The following is a 19,445-nucleotide window of genomic DNA, read 5'->3' as shown; positions in this document are numbered from 1 at the left end:
GGCCCAAAAAGAAATTGGAAAGCTATTTATTTTTTACTTTTTTTATTTCAGGATATTATGGGGGTACAAACATTTTGGTTACATAAATTGCTCTTGTACACTTTGAGTCAGTTATAGCATGCCCATTGCCTAGATACTGTGCCTTATATACATTAGGCATGAATTTACCCATCGTTTTCCCCCACGACCTGCTTGATTTCCGATGAATGTTATTTCCATAGGTGCTCATAAGTGTTTATCAATTAGTTCCAATTTAATAGTGAGTATATGTAGTGCTTGTTTTTCCATTCTTGTGTTTTCCATACTTCACTTAGAAGAATGGTCTCCAGCTCCATCCATGATAATACAAGAGGTAACAGTTCACCATTTTTTATGGCTGAGTAGTACTAACACATATACCACATTTTAGCATCAATAACAGTTGGGCGAATCATTCACTCATTTTGGAGTAAATGATTTGTCGATTCAACTCAATCTGAATAAAATGCCCAACATGCTCTTTGTGAGATGTAGACAATTGATCTGCATGCTCCTCTGCAATGTGACTTCAAGGTAATCTCTATTTCTCCACCACCTCAAATCTAGCAGTTTTTGATAAAATGACTTCTTTTCCTTTGGGTGGGTACCCATTAGTGGAATTGTTGGACTGAATGGTAGGTCTACTTTAAATTCTTTGAAGAATCACCATAATGTTTTCCATAGAGGTTCTACTAATTTGCACTCCCACCAACAATGTAAAGCATTCCTTTCTCTCCTCATCTATGCCAGCTTCTGTTGTTTTGGACTTTTTAATAAAAGCTATTCTAACAACGGTAAAGTGATCTCTCATTGTGGTTTCAATTTGCATTTCGCTGATGATCAGTGATGTTGAGTATATTTTCATATGCTTATGGGCCATTTGTCTATCTTCTACCTAATGGGTACCATGAACACTATTTGGGTGATGGCACACTTATAGATGTGACTCAAGCACTGCAAGTGTGATCCATGTACCAAACACATTTGTACCCTCTTAATACTTTGAAACTTAAAACAATATATATCTGAGATGGCCATGTGACCACTTTGACCAATAGAAGATGGTGAAAGTGACATTGTGCCAGTTCTGAACACAGCCCTCAATTGGCCTGACTTCTACTTTCTACCACTGGGATCTCTAAGCATCATATAAAAAGACTGACTATCCTGTGGGAGAGACCTGTGGTCCTTCATCTAAATGGATAGGACAAGGGACCCGGTGGATCTCTTCTAGTCATCACTTCCAAGATACTATAAATGTGAATTAAGCTGTCCTGGAAACTTCAGACCACCCAGTCATCACCTGAATCAGAGAGTGACTTCAGTCCATGCCACATGAAGCAGAAGAAATAACCATCCAATGACTGCCTGAATTCCTGGCCCACAAAATTTTGAGATAAAATTAAAAGGTGGTTGTTTTAAGTCAGAAAAAATGTGGAGCCTTGCATCATGTAGCAATAGCTAGCCAGAATAAAAAGTGGAACCACTAAGTGTGCTGCTTCCATAACAAAAATTTAAAGCATGTGGCATTGGCTTTAGTACCAGAAGATTTATAGCAGCTGAAAGAGTCTCAAGGACACTGTAAGTAAAGGCCAAAAAGACAGGACTAATTGTCCTTGGAGGGAACAAAAAAGTGACCCATGTTATCCAGCACGGGAAAAGTTTGGCAACAGACAGCTACAGTAATGTAGAAAATAGAAAATGTGCTTAGATGAACAGGTGGATTTAGCTAAAATTTCCAGCTAGAATAGTGAAAGCTCCAGTTGTTTCTTATGCCAGTTTCTGGTATGATAATATATCGGTGAAGAAAAATGAGTTTAAAAAGTAACTTTTACGTTTCCAGGCAGAATTTAGAAGAAACATAAAAGAGCCATAACTTGCTTTTTTCAAAAATAAAACTGGTTCTCATTCCCACCCTCTCCAAAGAACAAAAGACTCTCAAAGTAAGAAATGTCATCAGAAGAAATATCATCTCAAAGTTGTGGATGTGAGACCCTTTGTCAAGACTTCAGAAGGATTTAAGAGTGTGTCTCACAAACACTCTCAACTAGACAAAAATATTCCAAGACTCTTAAAAGTCACACAGACTTTTAGCCCTACCCTGAGGAGGGCCAGATGAAAGATATTTGTGGTATGATGTTTGCATAATGAAGTAAATGCCAATAAAAACATAGAAATTCTACGAAGCATTTAAGGGAATTGCACTAAAGACAGCACCATAAACTTCCCTTGTAAACAGTGGTGTCTATTTTGGTTATCTGTTCCTCCCTCCCTCCAGTGGATACTGGGGATGGGGAAGAAATAGCCTATCTCTAGTTCATGCTCTTTAAATAGAAAAGAACCACAATTAAGGAACTGTACAATAGGAACTGCACCAAAGAAGATTCATCCACACTCAGTTTGAATTTAGAAGTTGAGATCGTGGACCTCAAACTGATGCCATGATCCTAACTGTCCTGGGAGCTTCTGAATCCTGCCTCCCACCTCTGAGATCCCTGAATTACCATTTTAGAAGTCTGACAACCTCACTGGAAAGATCTTGTCTACATACCCCTGTATCTACATGGAGAAGAAAGGTGATCTAGCAGAGCCAAACTTTCTAGCCATTGAGGCCAAAGTACCATTCATATGAGTGAAGTTGTCTTGCACCCTCTATATATAAATAAGTCAAAAGGCAAGATGTATACAGACTCTAAGAAGATGACTAGAAATTTGATCGAAACTTACCAATCAAACCTTCATAATAGGTGTATTATTCTGGATGGCTATTATATTAATAACTGGCTATTATATTATATAATACCATTGTCATTAAAATAAAGAAGTATGGTCATGATATTCTAAATATAATTTTGAGGGAAGTTTTCAAGCTTTAAAAATAGCCCTAACATTTATCAGAAAGAATATATACTTAGGAATTGCAAGAAACTTTTTTTTTGTGAGAAATTTTTGAAAAAGGTAAGTATTTGGGGGAGACTATCCCCACAACATACAAACAAACATTAAAATTCCTTGACCATTTAAATAATGTGTCAGTTGTAGAATAAACCAAAAAGAAAGAAAGACAAAACAGAAAAAATGCCCAAAGATTGAACCTTCTAGATGTAAAAAGGTTGGCATATTAAAAGGAGAAATTTCAGATTAATACTGAAAATAATTAAAAATTAATAAATTATATTGGCAGATTATTTTACCTATTTGGGGAAAATTGACTTACATATTTCCTTACCACAAATAAAAAATTATCAATGGGTTGGAAAACAAGTTTTTTGAAAAGTTATTTAAAAAATAAGATGTTAAAATTTTTAGAGGCACTGGGGAGAAATGGAATTTTCCCAATGTGATATGACAGAAGAAATTAAAATGTAAAATACAATTATAACATAAATAACATAAGGTAAATATATACAGCAAGCATCAAAGAAGAGTGGTGTAAACATATACATTCAATATAGAAAGAGTTTATCAAAATTCATCAATAAAAAATCTGACTCTAATAGATCAAGAATTCAAGGGCACAAGTAATTGACAAAGTTTATGAAGTGGATTCTATGTCCCAGATTTTGTGCAAGGAACAGATAGAACAAAGACAATTAAGTAACTTTCCTGACTTCTGGGAACTTACAGACCAATGAACATAAACGACAATGAACCGAGATTTTTAACTCATCACTCGATGTAACTACAAATTTTAAAATGTCCAAAAGTTAAGGACTTAGTTATGTGAACTCCGGTGCAATCAAATGTCTGATATTATTTGGTGAATAGCATTATGTTTGGGAAGAACTTGAAATGATATAAGAAAAATCTCCATGTAATAATAATACAAAGTTACTCATACAGTGTGATTTACCAATGAAAAGAACTCATTCCCGTGTAGCCTTGGCCCCTCATAAATCCAGACTAAAGGAGGAAGCAAGAACAATGAGGTTTTTTGACTACATGTTTTATACTATATGAGGGGTGGATAATGTTTTATTTCAAGCCTGATTCAGAGAGAAATTTTCACAAAGACTTAATTAATGAGATTTCTATCAAATAAAATAGTATGTTCAGGCCTCTTTATTACCTAGAAATCTGTATCACATTAATAAAGGAGGCAAGAATGGAAACAGCATATATTGCCAACAACTTTCTTGAGAATGATATTTTCCAAATTATCTGGTGTCAAACTCTGCATTGAACATTTGAAGCATGTGGATTATGGATTATGCTAATTTTCATATGAAAGGGAGAGTCTGCCTCCCTCTTTATTAATACAAGGCCATGAGATGGTGATATTGGACAACAGCAGAGGTATTATCAGATATTCTAATCTGGGAAGATTAATGGATCATCTTTATGAAAATATGGCACCAAACAAACCTCCTCCACCTGTGGAGCTAGTGATTTCCCAATTGGAAAAATCAGTAATATTTAGTTATTTTTCTGCATAGCTCCCTTGTTCATTCAGATTGTTTTTATATTCTTAGCCTGCTTATTATTAATCTTAACATTCTGAAGCATTATTCCTCTTCAACCTTAATATGTTAAGCAGTATGAACAAAACTATATATTAAAGTATCTGACAAATACAAAAATAAAATATATACTTCAAATATTAATATGCTCTGCATTTATATGGGGAGGAGTGAACCAAGTCTTTACATCTTATTTCTTCTTCTATGCTTCTGAAATTGGTAATGAGCACTACTAATTCTGAAAAAGAACTAGCTTTAAGAGAGAAATATGAGAAAATCTTCATTAACTGAAATAAATTTACAGTAATCACTACAGCACATAAATTTATAGTCTCTAGAGAATAATTGAAATCCTAAAACTAAACACATATTTTCCTAAAATATGAAAATCTTAAAAATATATTTTGATCATTGGAAGTATTCACATAATAAATATTTTTCATTGTACACAAGTTATTAAATCTGGGGAAAATTTACAACAGTTAAATAATCACACATGGCTTTCCTGGAGAGAGCAACTCTTAATCAAAAATAGGTGATGCATTCCACTGTTACCTCATTTTCTTTTTCTGGTCCATAGCTTCTTCATGGCATTTTTCATCTCTGCATTTCTCAGAGTATAGATTAGGGGGTTCAACATAGGGGTGATTACTGTGTAAAACACAGTCAAGGATTTATCAATGGGTAAGGTAGAAGGAGGTCTCACATACGTAAAAATACAAGGCACAAAGAAGAGGACCACCACAGTGATGTGAGAGCCACAGGTGGATAAGGCTTTGCGTCTCCCTTCTTGACTAAGATTCTTCAGGGAGTGCAGAATGACCCCATAGGAGACGAGTAAGAGCATAAAGATGACCACACAGATTGCTCCGTCATTGGCAACCACAGTGAGGCCAATAACATAGGTGTCAGTGCAGGCAAGCTTTAATAAGGGGTACATGTCACAGATGAAGTGGTCGATGACATTGGGGCCACAGAAGGGAAGGTTGTAAACAAAGAGAAGTTGAACTACTGCATGCACAAAACCTCCAAACCAGGCTAACAGCAGGAGCAGAACACACACACGTTGGTTCATGATGGTTAAATAATGCAGGGGTTTGCAGATGGCCACGTAACGGTCATAGGCCATGACAACCAAGAGTAAAATCTCAGCACCACCAAATAAGTGTCCTATAAAAAGCTGGGTCATGCAGGCTTGGAAGGAAATGGTTTTCTTCTCATAGAGTAAGTCTATAATCATATTTGGGGTAACTGTGGTAGAATAAACAGCATCCATAAATGACAAGTAGCCAAGGAAGAAGTACATAGGGGCATCCAAGGTTGGGCTGACCGCCACAGTCACAACAATGAGTAGGTTGCCTACCATTGTCACAAGGTAGATGAGCAAAAACACAACAAATAATATTTTCTGGCCCTGGAGGCTCTCAGTGAGCCCCAAGAGGACAAACTCAGTCACATTGTTCTTTTGTTCCATGTGTCCTTCTGTGCATCCTTATTTCAGTATTCAGGACAAAATTACCTGCAAATATAATTATCACTAATAACTTCATGAAATTTTAGGATAATTTGTTTATTCGTTCAACAAATAGGCATTATGATTTATTGTGTTACAGAATTGTCAGAGATTATAGGAATATGTTGTTGATAAAGCATGGTCCTCAACCTCCACAATTTTACAGACTAATGGAGAGAGAATTAAGTAATTATAGACATGGAAAAAGGACAGATTATTAAATAAGTGAGTCTGCCACCACTAGATTTCTATCTGGACTCTAATAAAATTGAACATATAGCTAACACCATAAACAAAAATAAAATAAAAATGTGCTAGAAATTTAATGTAAAACTAAAGCAAGACTTACTGTATATTTACTTTCAAATTAATAAAAGAAAGAACTTTCTACATTCTATGGGTGGAAGAACTTTCTTAAGTAATAATTTAAATCCCAGATAAACATATTTGACAATTTCAAAATTTTTTAAGAATTTAGGACAGGATACTATAAAGTCAATAGAAAAAAGTAGTTTGGAGAAAAGATTTACTTTTTAGAAGGCATATACAGAGTTAAAATTTCAAAGAGACAAAAAGCTCTGAGTAATTAATAAACAAAACACAAAAAAAACAACAGCAAAATGGACAAATGATATAAACCAGCAATTAAAGGAAATGTACATCCAAATGGCCAAAAACCATATGATAGTATGCTGAAGTTCACCTATAAACAGAAAATTTCAAAATAAAAAGCAAATATCACTTTATTTTTTTCTTTGTGTGAATTTTTCAAATATCACCTTATATTCATCAGACTAAGAATTTTTAAAAATCATAATAGCTGTGACTGCCACAAATGAAAAGGGTATTTTCTTACACTGGTAGTGAACATGGGAATTTTATATTTTTGGAACACAATTTAGCAATCTCTGTTGAAAGTAAAAATACTTTCCAAAACAACAATTACACTCTTCAGAATCTATACCATAGATATTAAAGCCCTAAAGCACAAGGACATATGCATGGTATGTTTTTGTGCCATTATTTATAATGGCATTAAATAAGAAAAAACAAAAAAATTCAAAGTGAATGCTAATCAATAGAGAAATGGTTGAATGGAATACAAAATCTATTAATATGGAATAAAGCCATTTAAAAGAATTAATTACAGCTAGTCCAGTACTCTTAGAGATATTCCCACAAGGTACTGTTGAGTAAGAAAGAAAGAAACATAAAACTGTGTATAATACACTATTATTATAAAACAAATATAAAAACACCATACATGTATCCATTTATTAACGCTTGTATATAATTACATGAACATGGGAAAGTATTGAAGGGTTTATATTTTGGTCTTGTAAGCGTGGTTTACGTCTGTGCTGGTGATGCAGGCAGAGGCAAGAAGTTGTGTGTGAAAAAATGAAAACGTCGGATGGAAGAAACCAAGCCAGAAAAGGGGGGAGGGGGAGAGGACTTGACACACACAAAAAAACTGTATCATAAGTAGTATCAATACTCATGAGCCAGGCTATCTCTTAAAATAATGCTAATAATGACAACCAGTCACTATCTAAGTCTCTGTTGACAGTCACTTCAGTCTGACCTCAGAAATTCTGCACCACCTGCTCTTCACAATACATGGACTGTCTGTGTTCCTTACTGTGACCACCCTCTCTGCTCATGCACTAGATCACATGCTCTTTTTTTTTCCTGTCATTCAGGGGTTTTTTTTATTTCAGCATATTATGGGGGTACAAAAGTGTATGTTATGTATATTGCCCTTGCCTTCCCCTTCCCCGAGTCAGAGCTTCAAGAATGTCCATCCCCTAGACAGTGCGCATCACACTCATTATATATGTATACACCCGTCCCTCCTCCCCCATCCCATCTGTCTCACACCTGATTAATGTTATTCCTAAATGTGCTCTTAGGTGATGATCAGTGAAACCAATTTGATGGTGAGTACATGTGGTGCTTGTTTTTCCATTCTTGGGATAGTTCATTTAGTAGAATTGGTTCCAGCTCTATCCAGGAAAATATAAGAGGTGCTATATCCCCATTATTTCTTATAGCTGAGTAGTATTCCATGGTATACATATACCACATTTTATTAATCCACTCATGTATTGATGAGCACTTGGGTTGTTTCCATATCTTTGCAATTGTGAATTGTGCTGCTATAAACATTTGGGTGCAGATGTCTTTGTTATAGAATGTCTTTTGTTCTTTTGGGTAGATGCCCAATAATGGGATTGCTGGATCAAATGGTAGGTCTACTTGTATCTGTTTGAGATATCTCCATATTGGTTTCCACAGAGGTTGCACTAGTTTGCAGTCCCACCAGCAGGATCACATGCTCTTGATTGCTCTTAAGAACAGTGTTCCTGCAATTGTCCCCTCCAATTCCTACGTCATAAATTTTCATTCCTATATTGCACCTGTCAGTGTGTGTGTGTGTGTGTGTGTATGGTATATATCCATGTTTTAAAAATCTATGCTTTGACCCCATGTATCCTTCATCCAAGCACCCCAGCTCAATTCTCTGTTCTTCTTTATGAAAATATCTTCATATTATTACACCCAGTGGTCAATTTCAATTCTCTTCTTGCTTGATCTATCATTCCAAGGAATTCACGTAACAGCTTGCTTACTTATGTACCACTTGGGTTCTTGAAAGTCACTCATTCAACTTCTATAGATGCTAAATCACCTTCTAATTTTTCACATATCAAACAATGCTTAGAAAACACATCAGTTGGTCCTATCAAAACATTTACAAATGCCTGCATATTAAAATATCCCCCAAAATTTATACTTGAAATTAGTCTCTAAGAACACTGATATTAAGAAGGTAAATTTATTCTGGATTTTTATAATGTTAAAATACCCAAAAGACTATTACAGAATTGAGTCAATTCACATATATCATAGTAATCATAAAGGACAATTAAAGTGGCTTATCATCAGAATCACTTAGAAGAACTTTTAAAAGACTGTGAATTCCCACACCACCAATGTAATATTGCATAGTGTAAAGCCGAGTTCAGAATTTTATGTATAAATAAACTTCCTGGGTTATGTGCATAACAGGGTAGTCATTCAGTCCAAGATCTGATTGTGATACTGTACCTTCTCCTTTGCCCTAAAAGATAACAGCTGTGTACACTGACACCATCTCTGTGAACACAGACAGCAAAATAACACACTCGCCATCGCTGGACCTTGAAATGCTCCCATGTGTCCAACTCTTTGCAAGCCCACAGGAAGTCTGATTCATTCAGAAAAAAGTTACCTTTTAAATTGCTGGTATTATCAAAAATAATATCAAGAACTTAAGCTAAAGAAGTCTGAATCTTGATTATGAACTAACATACCCAAAAATCTTCATCGTTGGCAAGATTTGACCTAATAACAAACAAATGTTAAATAAGCATTTTTCTTTTTTTTTTACTTTTTATGGATACATAATAGTTGTACATATTTATGGGGTACATATGATATTTTGATACAAGCATACAATGTATAATGACCAAATGTGGGTAATTAAGATATCCATCAACTCAAACATTTTTCATTTCTTTGTATTGGGAACATTCCAAAATTCCCTTCTAGCTATTTGAAATATGCAATAAATTATTAACTATATTGTACTATTATGCTACCAAACACTAGATCTTATTATTTATCTCTAACTATATATATATTTTTTACCCCTTAAGCAACTTCTTTTCATCCCTCCTCCCTAATACCTTTCCCAGCCTCTGGGAACCACAATGCTATTCACTACCTCCGTGAGATCAATTTATTTAGCTACCACATATAAATGAGAAGATGTGATATGTGTCTTTCTGCACCTGGCTTATTTCACCTAATGTACTGTCTTCCAGTTCCATCCATGCCTCTGAGCATGACAGGATTTTGTGGAGATATCATCTCACCCTAGTTGAAATGGCTATTAGCAAAAATACAGAAAATAACATGCTGGCAAGGATGTGGAAAGTGGAATGCGTGTACACAGTGGGAATGTAAATTAGTACAGGCACTATGGAAAACAGATGGAGTTTCCACAAAAAAACTAAAAATAAAGTTACTATATGATTCAGCAATCCCACTGCTGGGTGTACATCCAAAAGAAAGGAAATCAGTATCTCTAAGAGTTACCTGCACTCCTGTATTTATTGCAGCACTATTCACAATAGCCATCAAAGGATGAATGGATTAAATAAGCATTTTGAGGTTAAAGGAAAAGTCAATTTTGTGGGAGAGAGAATTGTGAATTAAGATAAATATTTGCAATTTGTGTTTTACACCAATAAAAATGAAATAATGAAGCAGGCTTTGTAGCATTTTGATTCTCAATCAGTTCTACTGACCTGTTTTCATACAGCATCGTTGAACTTTGAGTAGTCTGAAGGATGGAGAATAATTCTGATCCTTGTATTATGTTTTGAGTCCATCACTTCAATTCCTAAGAAAGCCACTCATGAATACTGATTCAGGCAAACACTCTCTGAGCTAAGGGCAAAAGTCTATGGATACTTTATCGACATTTGAACTACAGCACATACTGTTGAATCATTCAATTGGTGTGTCTCCAAGGGTGATTCTTCTCTAATTACATTCATTGGGACCTTTATCATTTTCTGTAGGTAGACTCTGCATCTCCAGAGATGCTACAAGGATAATAACTATATATAACAGGACATACAGAACCATGCCCTCTGGGGAAAAATTGCAAAAGAACAGCTTAAGGGCAAATCAGCAAAAGAGAAAAGTCCAATCTAGGCAGAAATAAAATATGTAAAAACTCTCTTATTTAAATGATGATCTTCAAAATAGGCAAATCTGTTAGGTGTGTAACCACAGACAAGTTTTAATAAGGGGTGCACATCATATTAGTAAAATGATCAGTGACATCGGGGCCACATAATGGAAGCCCATAAGTAGTGCCAGATTGAATTACTAAGTGCAGAAATCCTCCAATATGGTACACTATCAGCAACACACCGTACACCCATTGCCTCATGATAACCAAATAATGCAAGGGCTTACAGATGGCCATATAGTGGTCACAGGCCATCACCCACAAAAGAAAGACCTCTGACACACCAAAAAATGCTCTGTAAAGAGCTGGGTGCTGAGTCATACAAGATTAGAATGATATAGTATTTTTCCCAAAGAACAAGTCTGAAATCAAATTGGGGGAAATAGATGACAAATAAGCGATAAACTAGCAAGAATGAATTACATGGGCAAGCCCAGGATCTTACTGACAGTCACAGCCATAACAATGAGCGGGTTTCCCACCATGGTCAGAATGTAGAAGAGCAAGAACAGAACAAAAAAAGGACTTTTCTGCTTCTTTGGATTCTATGTGGGGTCAAAGAGGACAAAGTAACATTGGTCATTGGTTCCATCTATTCTTTACAGGTGCTAACTTCAAATTGCAGAAGCAGTTTACCTATAAATAAGGGGAGGGGACTTTAAATGCTTTATAATCTCTTTTATTTATTCATTCAATTTTTAAAAACTGCATCAAATATCTATTTATGTCAAATCTGTCATAGACATTGGAATCACGAAGTTGAAAAGAACATGGTTCCCTACCCTCAGTGATTTGATACGTAATGATGGGATCTATTACAAGCTGGGCACAGTGGTTCATGCCTGCAATCCCAGCATTTTGGAGGCTGAGGTGGGAGGATTGCTTGAGGCCAGGAGTTCAAGACCAGCCTGGACAACACATAGAGACTTCACCTCTACAAAAAATTTAAAAATTAGCAGGGCATGGTGACATGCACCTGTAGTCCCTGCTACTCAGGGAGGCTGAGGCAGAAGGATCACTTGAGCCCAGGAGTTTGTGATTGCAGTGAGCTATGATTGGGCCCCTGAACTCTAGCCAGGGCATCAGAGTTAGACCCTGTGTCTATTAAAAAAAAAAAATACAGACCAATGTAACAAATGCCATAAATATTCTCAAGATGCTAAGGATTACAGCGTAGGAATATACAAATCAAACCATAATCAGAGAAGGCTTCCCAGAGGAAGCAATACTTTAACTGAGTTTTAAACAAAAAGTGAAAGAAGAGGGGAAGATGGGAAGGGAATTATATATTTCATAAAATGGTGAATCATTTGTGAAATCTTAGAAGTATAATACCTGAGACCCATTGAGGTAATTTACATATTGAAAGCCAGTAGAACAAATTGTGAATGAAAGGTTACTGTCCTGGTTGGTTTGCCTCCTACCTCTTTGACATCTCTTTTAGGGTCTTTAGTTGAATTTTCTCTTTTTTCCTGATCAATAAATGCTAAAGCACTTCAATTTTATGAAACCTACCTCTATATCTCTCCTAACTTTCAAACCTGAATAGGTAACATCTCTAATTATGGACATCCTCAATATAAATTTAAATATTTAGTTTATATTAAATTAATAATTTTTTAATTTTCCATAAGACCTCAGTCTTCCCCATCTCATTAAGTGGGACTACCAGCCATGTTACTGTTAAGAAAAATAATCTCACATTGTCCTTCACTCTCTTATTATTCTCATATTACTTATTGATAGCTTTAACAAATCCTATTGAATCTACTTCCAAAATGTATCATAAATTTGATCATTTCACTAATTCTTGTTACCTTCCTGGTCCATGACAAAAGCCTACTGCCAGGTCTCTGTGTTTTCATTCTGGCCTCCAACAACATGTTTTCCTGAAGCAGCCCAAGTGATGCTTTTGAAATCTTATTCACTTTCTATGGCTCCCCTGCTCAAAAACCCTAGAATTAATTACAGTAATGTACTAACACTTAATTTCTCAAATTTAAACTTTACAGTAAAAAGTATAATTCCCATGGCCTAGCTGAAGAAACTGAGAATCAGAATAACTAATTAATTATGACCAGGAGGAGCCCAAAAATGGCGGATCAGTGGTGACCTCCTGGCTCTCTGCTCCCAGAATAGGAGGTGAAGAACACAGACAGCTATACACGAGTGGATCACCCTCCCCCAAGAACAGCATCGTGAATCTTCAGAGAAGCAGCATAGGACAAGCAGCACTGGGGGAAAAAAAAAAAAAAAGAGGTGAATTGGAGAATCAACCACAATGTCTGGAGACTGCGAGATATACAACAGGGAATAGAGTATGGGACAGTGCCACCTGCCGGCCAGCCCAGGCAGAAGGCTCTGACCCACAGGAGGACAACTGTTCCTCCACCGACCTCCACATCCACTCAGGCAAGGATGTGCTGGAAGTCAGTGCAAAGTTGTGGCATGGGATGACAGGCTATGGGGAGAAGAGATAATAGTGGGAAACATTTTGAACTCCCTGGTGCTCTGTGCTAGGTCCATACTGGGTGGGAGAAGGACTAGTCTGAGTGGACACTTCCCGGGTCCACAGGAGGGAGTTTGGAGATAGGCATCTCACCTCTGGTGGTCAATGGGATCAGAACAAAGGAGGTGAATGCTGAAAAGGAGGCTTTGCTCCTGGAAACCACCAAAGAGTTGCCTGGCTCAGGGTGGTACAGAGAGTGCAGGACCCTGTACTGGACTGACGTGAGACAGCAGGACAGGGAAGCAATGGGGGCAGCCGGTGGCTTGTTGAGACAGCCTGCCAAACCCTGCACCTGTGGAACCCTAAGCAGTTGCCCCCACTGCTGGCTCTCCGTGGGTGGACAGCCACCATTTTGGGGGTCCAGAGCCAAGAAACGCTGAGGCGCCTTGCGGTTCTGGGCACTGGCCCAGCAGGGTAGGCTCAGGAAATGGCCTCAGACAACACCCCTGCCCAATCCAGGCAGGGCAGGCTTGACCTTGGAGGCAGGGAGAAGGGAGAAAAGTTGCTTTCTCTGTGCAACTGGTGTGAATCTGTGGGACTTTGACACCAAGCAATAGGGGGCAGCCTGTTGATTTGGTCCAAGAGGGCTGCCTTTGATCATCTGATAAGAACATAACACTAGGACTTGCTCTTGGTGCCGAGGCCGCTGCCAGCTTTGGTGTTTGTGGACTGGGAAGGAAAATCCTGGCCAGAGTCCTCAGAAATTGCACCAATTGACACCCCCCACCAGAGGTGCCTCACAAGTGTGGTGAAAGAGCCCTGAATAACATATTAGTGGCTCCCTCCTAGCACCAGATCAAGCAACCATAGAAATATATGCTCTCAGGCTTGCAGGCACCAGTTGCCCTTACTCCATCTAAAGTGGGAACAGGGCTCAAGTAACACTCAGGAGTGACAAGACATTTCCCAAAGATCGGGGCATTCCTATACCTCATTCAGGGATTAGAGACCAACACAAAGGCATCAGAATACCTTGATAATTTGGCTCTTCCACACAAACTACATGCAACAACAGAGAGGGTAACCCCAAAGCTCAACACAGTGCCTTCCATCTCAAACTATGGAGGGCAGCAGAGTCACACACACAAGAGTTATTTACCACCTGGGAGCTTAAGCAAAGGGTCCAAACTCACTAATCTCCCTTGGCAAGAGGTGAAGACAACAGGTCAGCGGTAACCCAACTGGCTAAAACACTTCTAAGGCAATACAGGACCAGCATGCTTCTCCCCAGCACTGTCAAGGAATGTCCCGTTGGGGACTTGGGGATAAGGCCATAAACCAGCCCCAGCAGCCCTAGTTCTTGACAAAGTAGCCTGATGAGAAAGAATCAGCAAAAGAATACAGGAAACATGAAAGATCGGAGAGAAAATTCACCCCCAAAAGAAAACATTCTACCTCCATCAATGGATACCAACTTACATGATACGATTAAATTGACAGAGGAAGAATTCTGAATATGGATTGTAAGAAAACTCAATGGAATTGAAGAGAAAATAGAAACCCAACACAAAGAAACCATGAGAACAATACAGGAATTGAATAAAAAATTCTCTAAAGAAATTGAAATATTATGAAAAACCAAACAGAAATCTTAGAAATGAAGAATTCAAGGAACTTCAAAGCACAGTGGAAAGCCTTAAAAATAGAATGGATCATGCAGAGGATAGAATCTCAGAGCCTGAAGATAATGCCTATGTGCTAAACAAATCAGATGAAGGAAAAGAACATAGAAGCAAGAGACAATAGCAGAACATACAAGAAATGTGGGATTATGCAAAGAAACCAAATATAAGAATTATAGGCATCTGAGAGAGAGAAGAAGAAAATACACAAGGGCTGGAAAATCTATTTCTTGGAATACTGGAGGAAAATATGCTTGCTTGGCAAGAACCCTAGATATCCAGATACAAGAAGCACACAGAACTCCTGGGAGACTCAACGAGAAGAGGCAAATACCACATCACATAATTATTAGACTGGCCAAATTAAACACAAAAGAGGAAATCCTTCACACAGTAAGATGAAAACAACAGATAACCTACAAAGGAAAACCTATCAGACTAACTGCAGATTTCTGAAATGAAACCCTACAAGCCAGAAGGGACTGGGGACCCATTCTCAATCTTCTAAAGCAGAATAATGACCAACCTAGAATTCTTTAGCCAGCAAAACTGAGCTTCACCTACAAGGGAGAAATAAAGACTATCCCAGATAAGCAATCACTGATGGAATTTGCAAAGACCAGACCTGCTCTGCAGGAAGTACTCAGACCTGCATTATAAACTGAACAGCAAAATAGACACCCACCAAATTAAAAACACTCAAGAGTTAAAGTCCAGAACCCTGATTCCACAATGGTTCAAAAGGTAAAACAAAACAGTAAGAATTTTTCCAATGATATGAACAGAAATCTACCCCAAATATCAATCCTCTCAATAAATGTGAATGGCTTGAATTGTCCTTTGAAGAGACATAGACTGGCTAAGTGGATAAAACATTATAAGCCAAGTATCTTGTGTCTCCAGGAAATGCATCTAACCCACAAAGACACTTTCAGACTCAAGGTCAAGGATTGGAAAACAAACTTTCAGGCAAATGGAAACCAAAAGAGAGTGGGGGTAGTGATTCTGATTTCAAACAGCAAAAATTTTAAAATAGCACAAGTAAAGAAAAAGATGGTCACTATATAATTGTGAGAGGAAAAATCCAACAAGACTTAACAATTCTTAATATCTATGCATCTAACACAGGAGCACCCAGATATATAAAGCAAACCCTGTATGAACTAAATAGTATGATAAACAGTAATGCCATAGTAGTGGGCATTTCAACACCACACTGTCTGAAATGGACAGATAATCCAAACAAAAAATAAGCAAAGAAATAATGCAAAGAACTCTAATAAAGCAAATAAAGCAATAAAGCAAAGAACTCTAGAACAAATGGGTCTAACAGATATCTACAGAACATTCCACCCAAATAAAGCTGAATATACATTCTTCTCATCAGCTCACAGAACTTTCTCCAAAATCGACCACATCCTAGGCCACAAATCAGACCTCAACAAATTTTTAAAAAATAAACATTGTACCATGTATCTTCTAAGACCATAGTGGTAGAAAACTAGAGATCAATTCCAACAGAAATGCTCACCACTTCCCAAAGTCATGGAAATTAAACAATCTATTGCTGAATGACTACTGGTTCAAGGAAGAGATTCTGATGGAGATCAAAAAATTCTTTGAATTAAATGATAATGGGGACACAAGCTATCAAAACCTGTGGGATACAGCAAAAGGATTCCTGAAAGGAAAACTAATAGCATTAAATGCTCACATCCAAAAGACAGAAAGCTCACAAATCAACAAACTAATAAACAATCTCAAGGAACTGGAAATGGAAGAGCAAATTAACTCTAAACCTAGAAGAAGAAAGGAAATAACTAAAATTAGAGCACAACCATATGAAATTGAGAATAAAAGAACTATACCAAAGATCAATAAAATCAAAAGCTGGTTTTTCAAAAAGATAAACAAAATTGATAGCCCTCTTGCTAGATTGACAAGAACTAGAAAGAAAGGACTTTAATAAACTCAATCAGAAATGAAAAAGAAAGTGTCACTACAGACATCATGGAAATACAAAACATTATCTTTGAATACTATAAAAATCTATATGCCCAAAAGCTACAAAATGTGGAGGAAATGGACAAATTCTTGGAAACACACACCCTCCCTAAGCTCAATCAGGAGGAAATAGAACTCCTGAACAGACCAATATCAAGCACAGAAATTGGAGCAGCAATAAAAAAAATCTTAAAAAAAAAAAAAAGTCCTGAACCAGATGGGTTCACACCTGAATTTTACCAAATGTACAAAGAAGAACTCATACCCATACTGTAGAAATTATTCCAAAACATTGAGAAGGATAACGTTCTCCCCAACTGATTCTAGGAAGCCAATACCACCTTGATAGCAAAGCCAGGAAAGGATGTAGCAAAAAAGAGAACCAATATCCCTCATGAAAATAGATGAAAAAATTCTCAACAAAATTTCAGCAAACCGAATCCAACAGCACATCAAAAAAATAATTCACCATGACCAGATGGGCTTTATCCCAAGGGTGCAAGTCTGGTTCTACATATGCAAATCTATAAATGTAATTCACCACATAAATAAAAGCAAGAACAAAGACCATATGATTCTCTTAATAGATGCAGAAAAAGTATTGGATAAAATCCAGCACACTTTTATGATAAAAAACACTCAACAAAATAGGTATAGATGGGACATTCCTAAAAATTATTAAGGCCATATATGACAAACCCACAGCCAATATCATACTGAATTGGGAAATATTGAAAACATTCCCGCTTAGAAGTGGAACCAGACAAGGTTGCCCACTATCTCCACTTCTATTCAACATAGTGCTGGAAGTCCTGGCCAGAGCAATCAGACAAGAGAAGGAAATTAAGGTTGTCCAAATGGGGGCAGAAGAGGTCAAACTCTCACTCTTTGCTGATGATATGCTATTATACCTAAAAAAAATCCCAAAGATTCAGCCAGGAGACTCCTGGAATTGATAAATCAATTGAGTAAAGTCTCAGGATACAAAATTAATGCACACAAATCAGTGGCATTCATATATGCCAATAACAGTCAAGCCAAAAATCAAATCAAAGATGCAACACCTTTTACAATAGCATCAAAGGAAATTAAATATTTAGGAATATATTTAACGTAGAAGGTGACAGATATTTATAGGGAGAACTACAAAACACTGAGAAAAGGAATTGTAGACAATGTACAGATGCAAATCCCTACCATGCTCATGGATCGGTAGAATCAATATTGTTAAAATGTCCACTCTACCTAAAGTGATCTACAGAATTAATGCAATCTCTATCAAAATTCCACCATCGTTCTTTACAGATTTAGAAAAAATAATTCTACGCTTCGTCTGGAACCGGAGAAGACCTTGTATAGCCAAAGCAATGTAAGCCAAAAGAAAAAATTGGACGGCATCAGTCTGCCAGACTTCAATCTTTACTATTAGGCTATAGTAACCAAAACAGCATAGTACTGGCACAAGAACAGAGATACAGACCTTTGGAATAGGACAGAGATCCCAGATATAAAGCCATCCTCATATTGTCATCTAATCTTTGATAAAGCAGACAAAAGTGTACATTGGGGAAAAGAATCTCTATTCAATGACTGGTGCTGGGGAAACTATATATCCACATTCAGAAGATTGAAACTGGATCTCCACCTCTCACTTCTAACCAAAATCAACTCACATTGGATAACAGACTTAAACCTAAGGCTTGAAACCTTAAAAACTCTGGAATAAAATGTGGGGAAGACTGTTTTAGACATTGGCCTAGGTAAAGAATTTATGAAGAAGACCCCCAAAGCAATCACAGCAACAACAAAAATAAATAAACGGGACCTTATCAAATTACAAAGCTTTTGCTCAGCTAAGAAAACTGTCCTTAGAGAAAATAGACAACCTACAGAATGGGAGAAAATATTTGCTTTTTACACATCAGATAAAGGGCTGATAATAAGAATCTATATAGAACTTAAGAAAATCAACAAGAAAAATCTCAAACAGCCCAGTCAATAAATGGGCAAAGGACATGAACAGAAACTTTTCAAAAGAAGACAGAATAATGGCCAGCAAACATATAAAAAATGCTCAACATCTCTAATCCTTAGGGAAATGCAAATCAAAACTACAATGAGATATCATCTAACTCCAGTGAGAATGGCCTCTATCAAAAAGTCCCAAAATAACAAATGCTGGTGTGGTTGTGGAGAGATTGGTACACTCTTACACTGCTGGTGGGACTGCAAATTAGTACAACCCCTGTGGAAAGTAATTTGGAGATACCTTGAAGAGTTAAAAATAGAAATACCATTTGATCCAGCTCTCCCACTACTAGGCATCTCTCCAAAGGAAAAAAACACATTCTGTAATAAAGACATCTGCACTAGGATGTTTATAGCAGCACAATTGACAATCGCAAAGATGTAAAAATAATCCAAGTGCCCATCAACACATGAGTGGATTAATAAAATGTGGTATATATACCACGGAATACTACTTGACTACAAAAAACAATGGTGATCTAGC

General features: G+C 36.9%; 1 protein-coding gene and 1 pseudogene across 1 annotated transcript; both read right to left on the bottom strand.

Annotated features, from left to right (window-relative positions):
* Positions 1–5,034: 5,034 nt before the first annotated feature.
* Positions 5,035–5,952, bottom strand: LOC123641778 (olfactory receptor 4A15-like). The gene has a single exon (XM_045556717.1). It carries the CDS (start codon positions 5,950–5,952, stop codon positions 5,035–5,037), a length of 918 nt encoding a protein of 305 aa, XP_045412673.1.
* Positions 5,953–10,754: 4,802 nt separating this feature from the next.
* On the bottom strand, positions 10,755–12,370 carry LOC123642100 (annotated as a pseudogene).
* Between the last annotated feature and the right edge of the window lie 7,075 nt (positions 12,371–19,445).

Source organism: Lemur catta, chromosome 7, assembly GCF_020740605.2.
Source record: "Lemur catta isolate mLemCat1 chromosome 7, mLemCat1.pri, whole genome shotgun sequence".
NCBI lineage: Eukaryota > Metazoa > Chordata > Mammalia > Primates > Lemuridae > Lemur > Lemur catta.
This window is presented reverse-complemented; position numbering and strand designations above follow the sequence as displayed.

Bases quoted from the DNA above. Each gene is read 5' to 3' on its own strand.
- LOC123641778 (XM_045556717.1), bottom strand. From the start codon at position 5,952: ATGGAACAAAAGAACAATGTGACTGAGTTTGTCCTCTTGGGGCTCACT.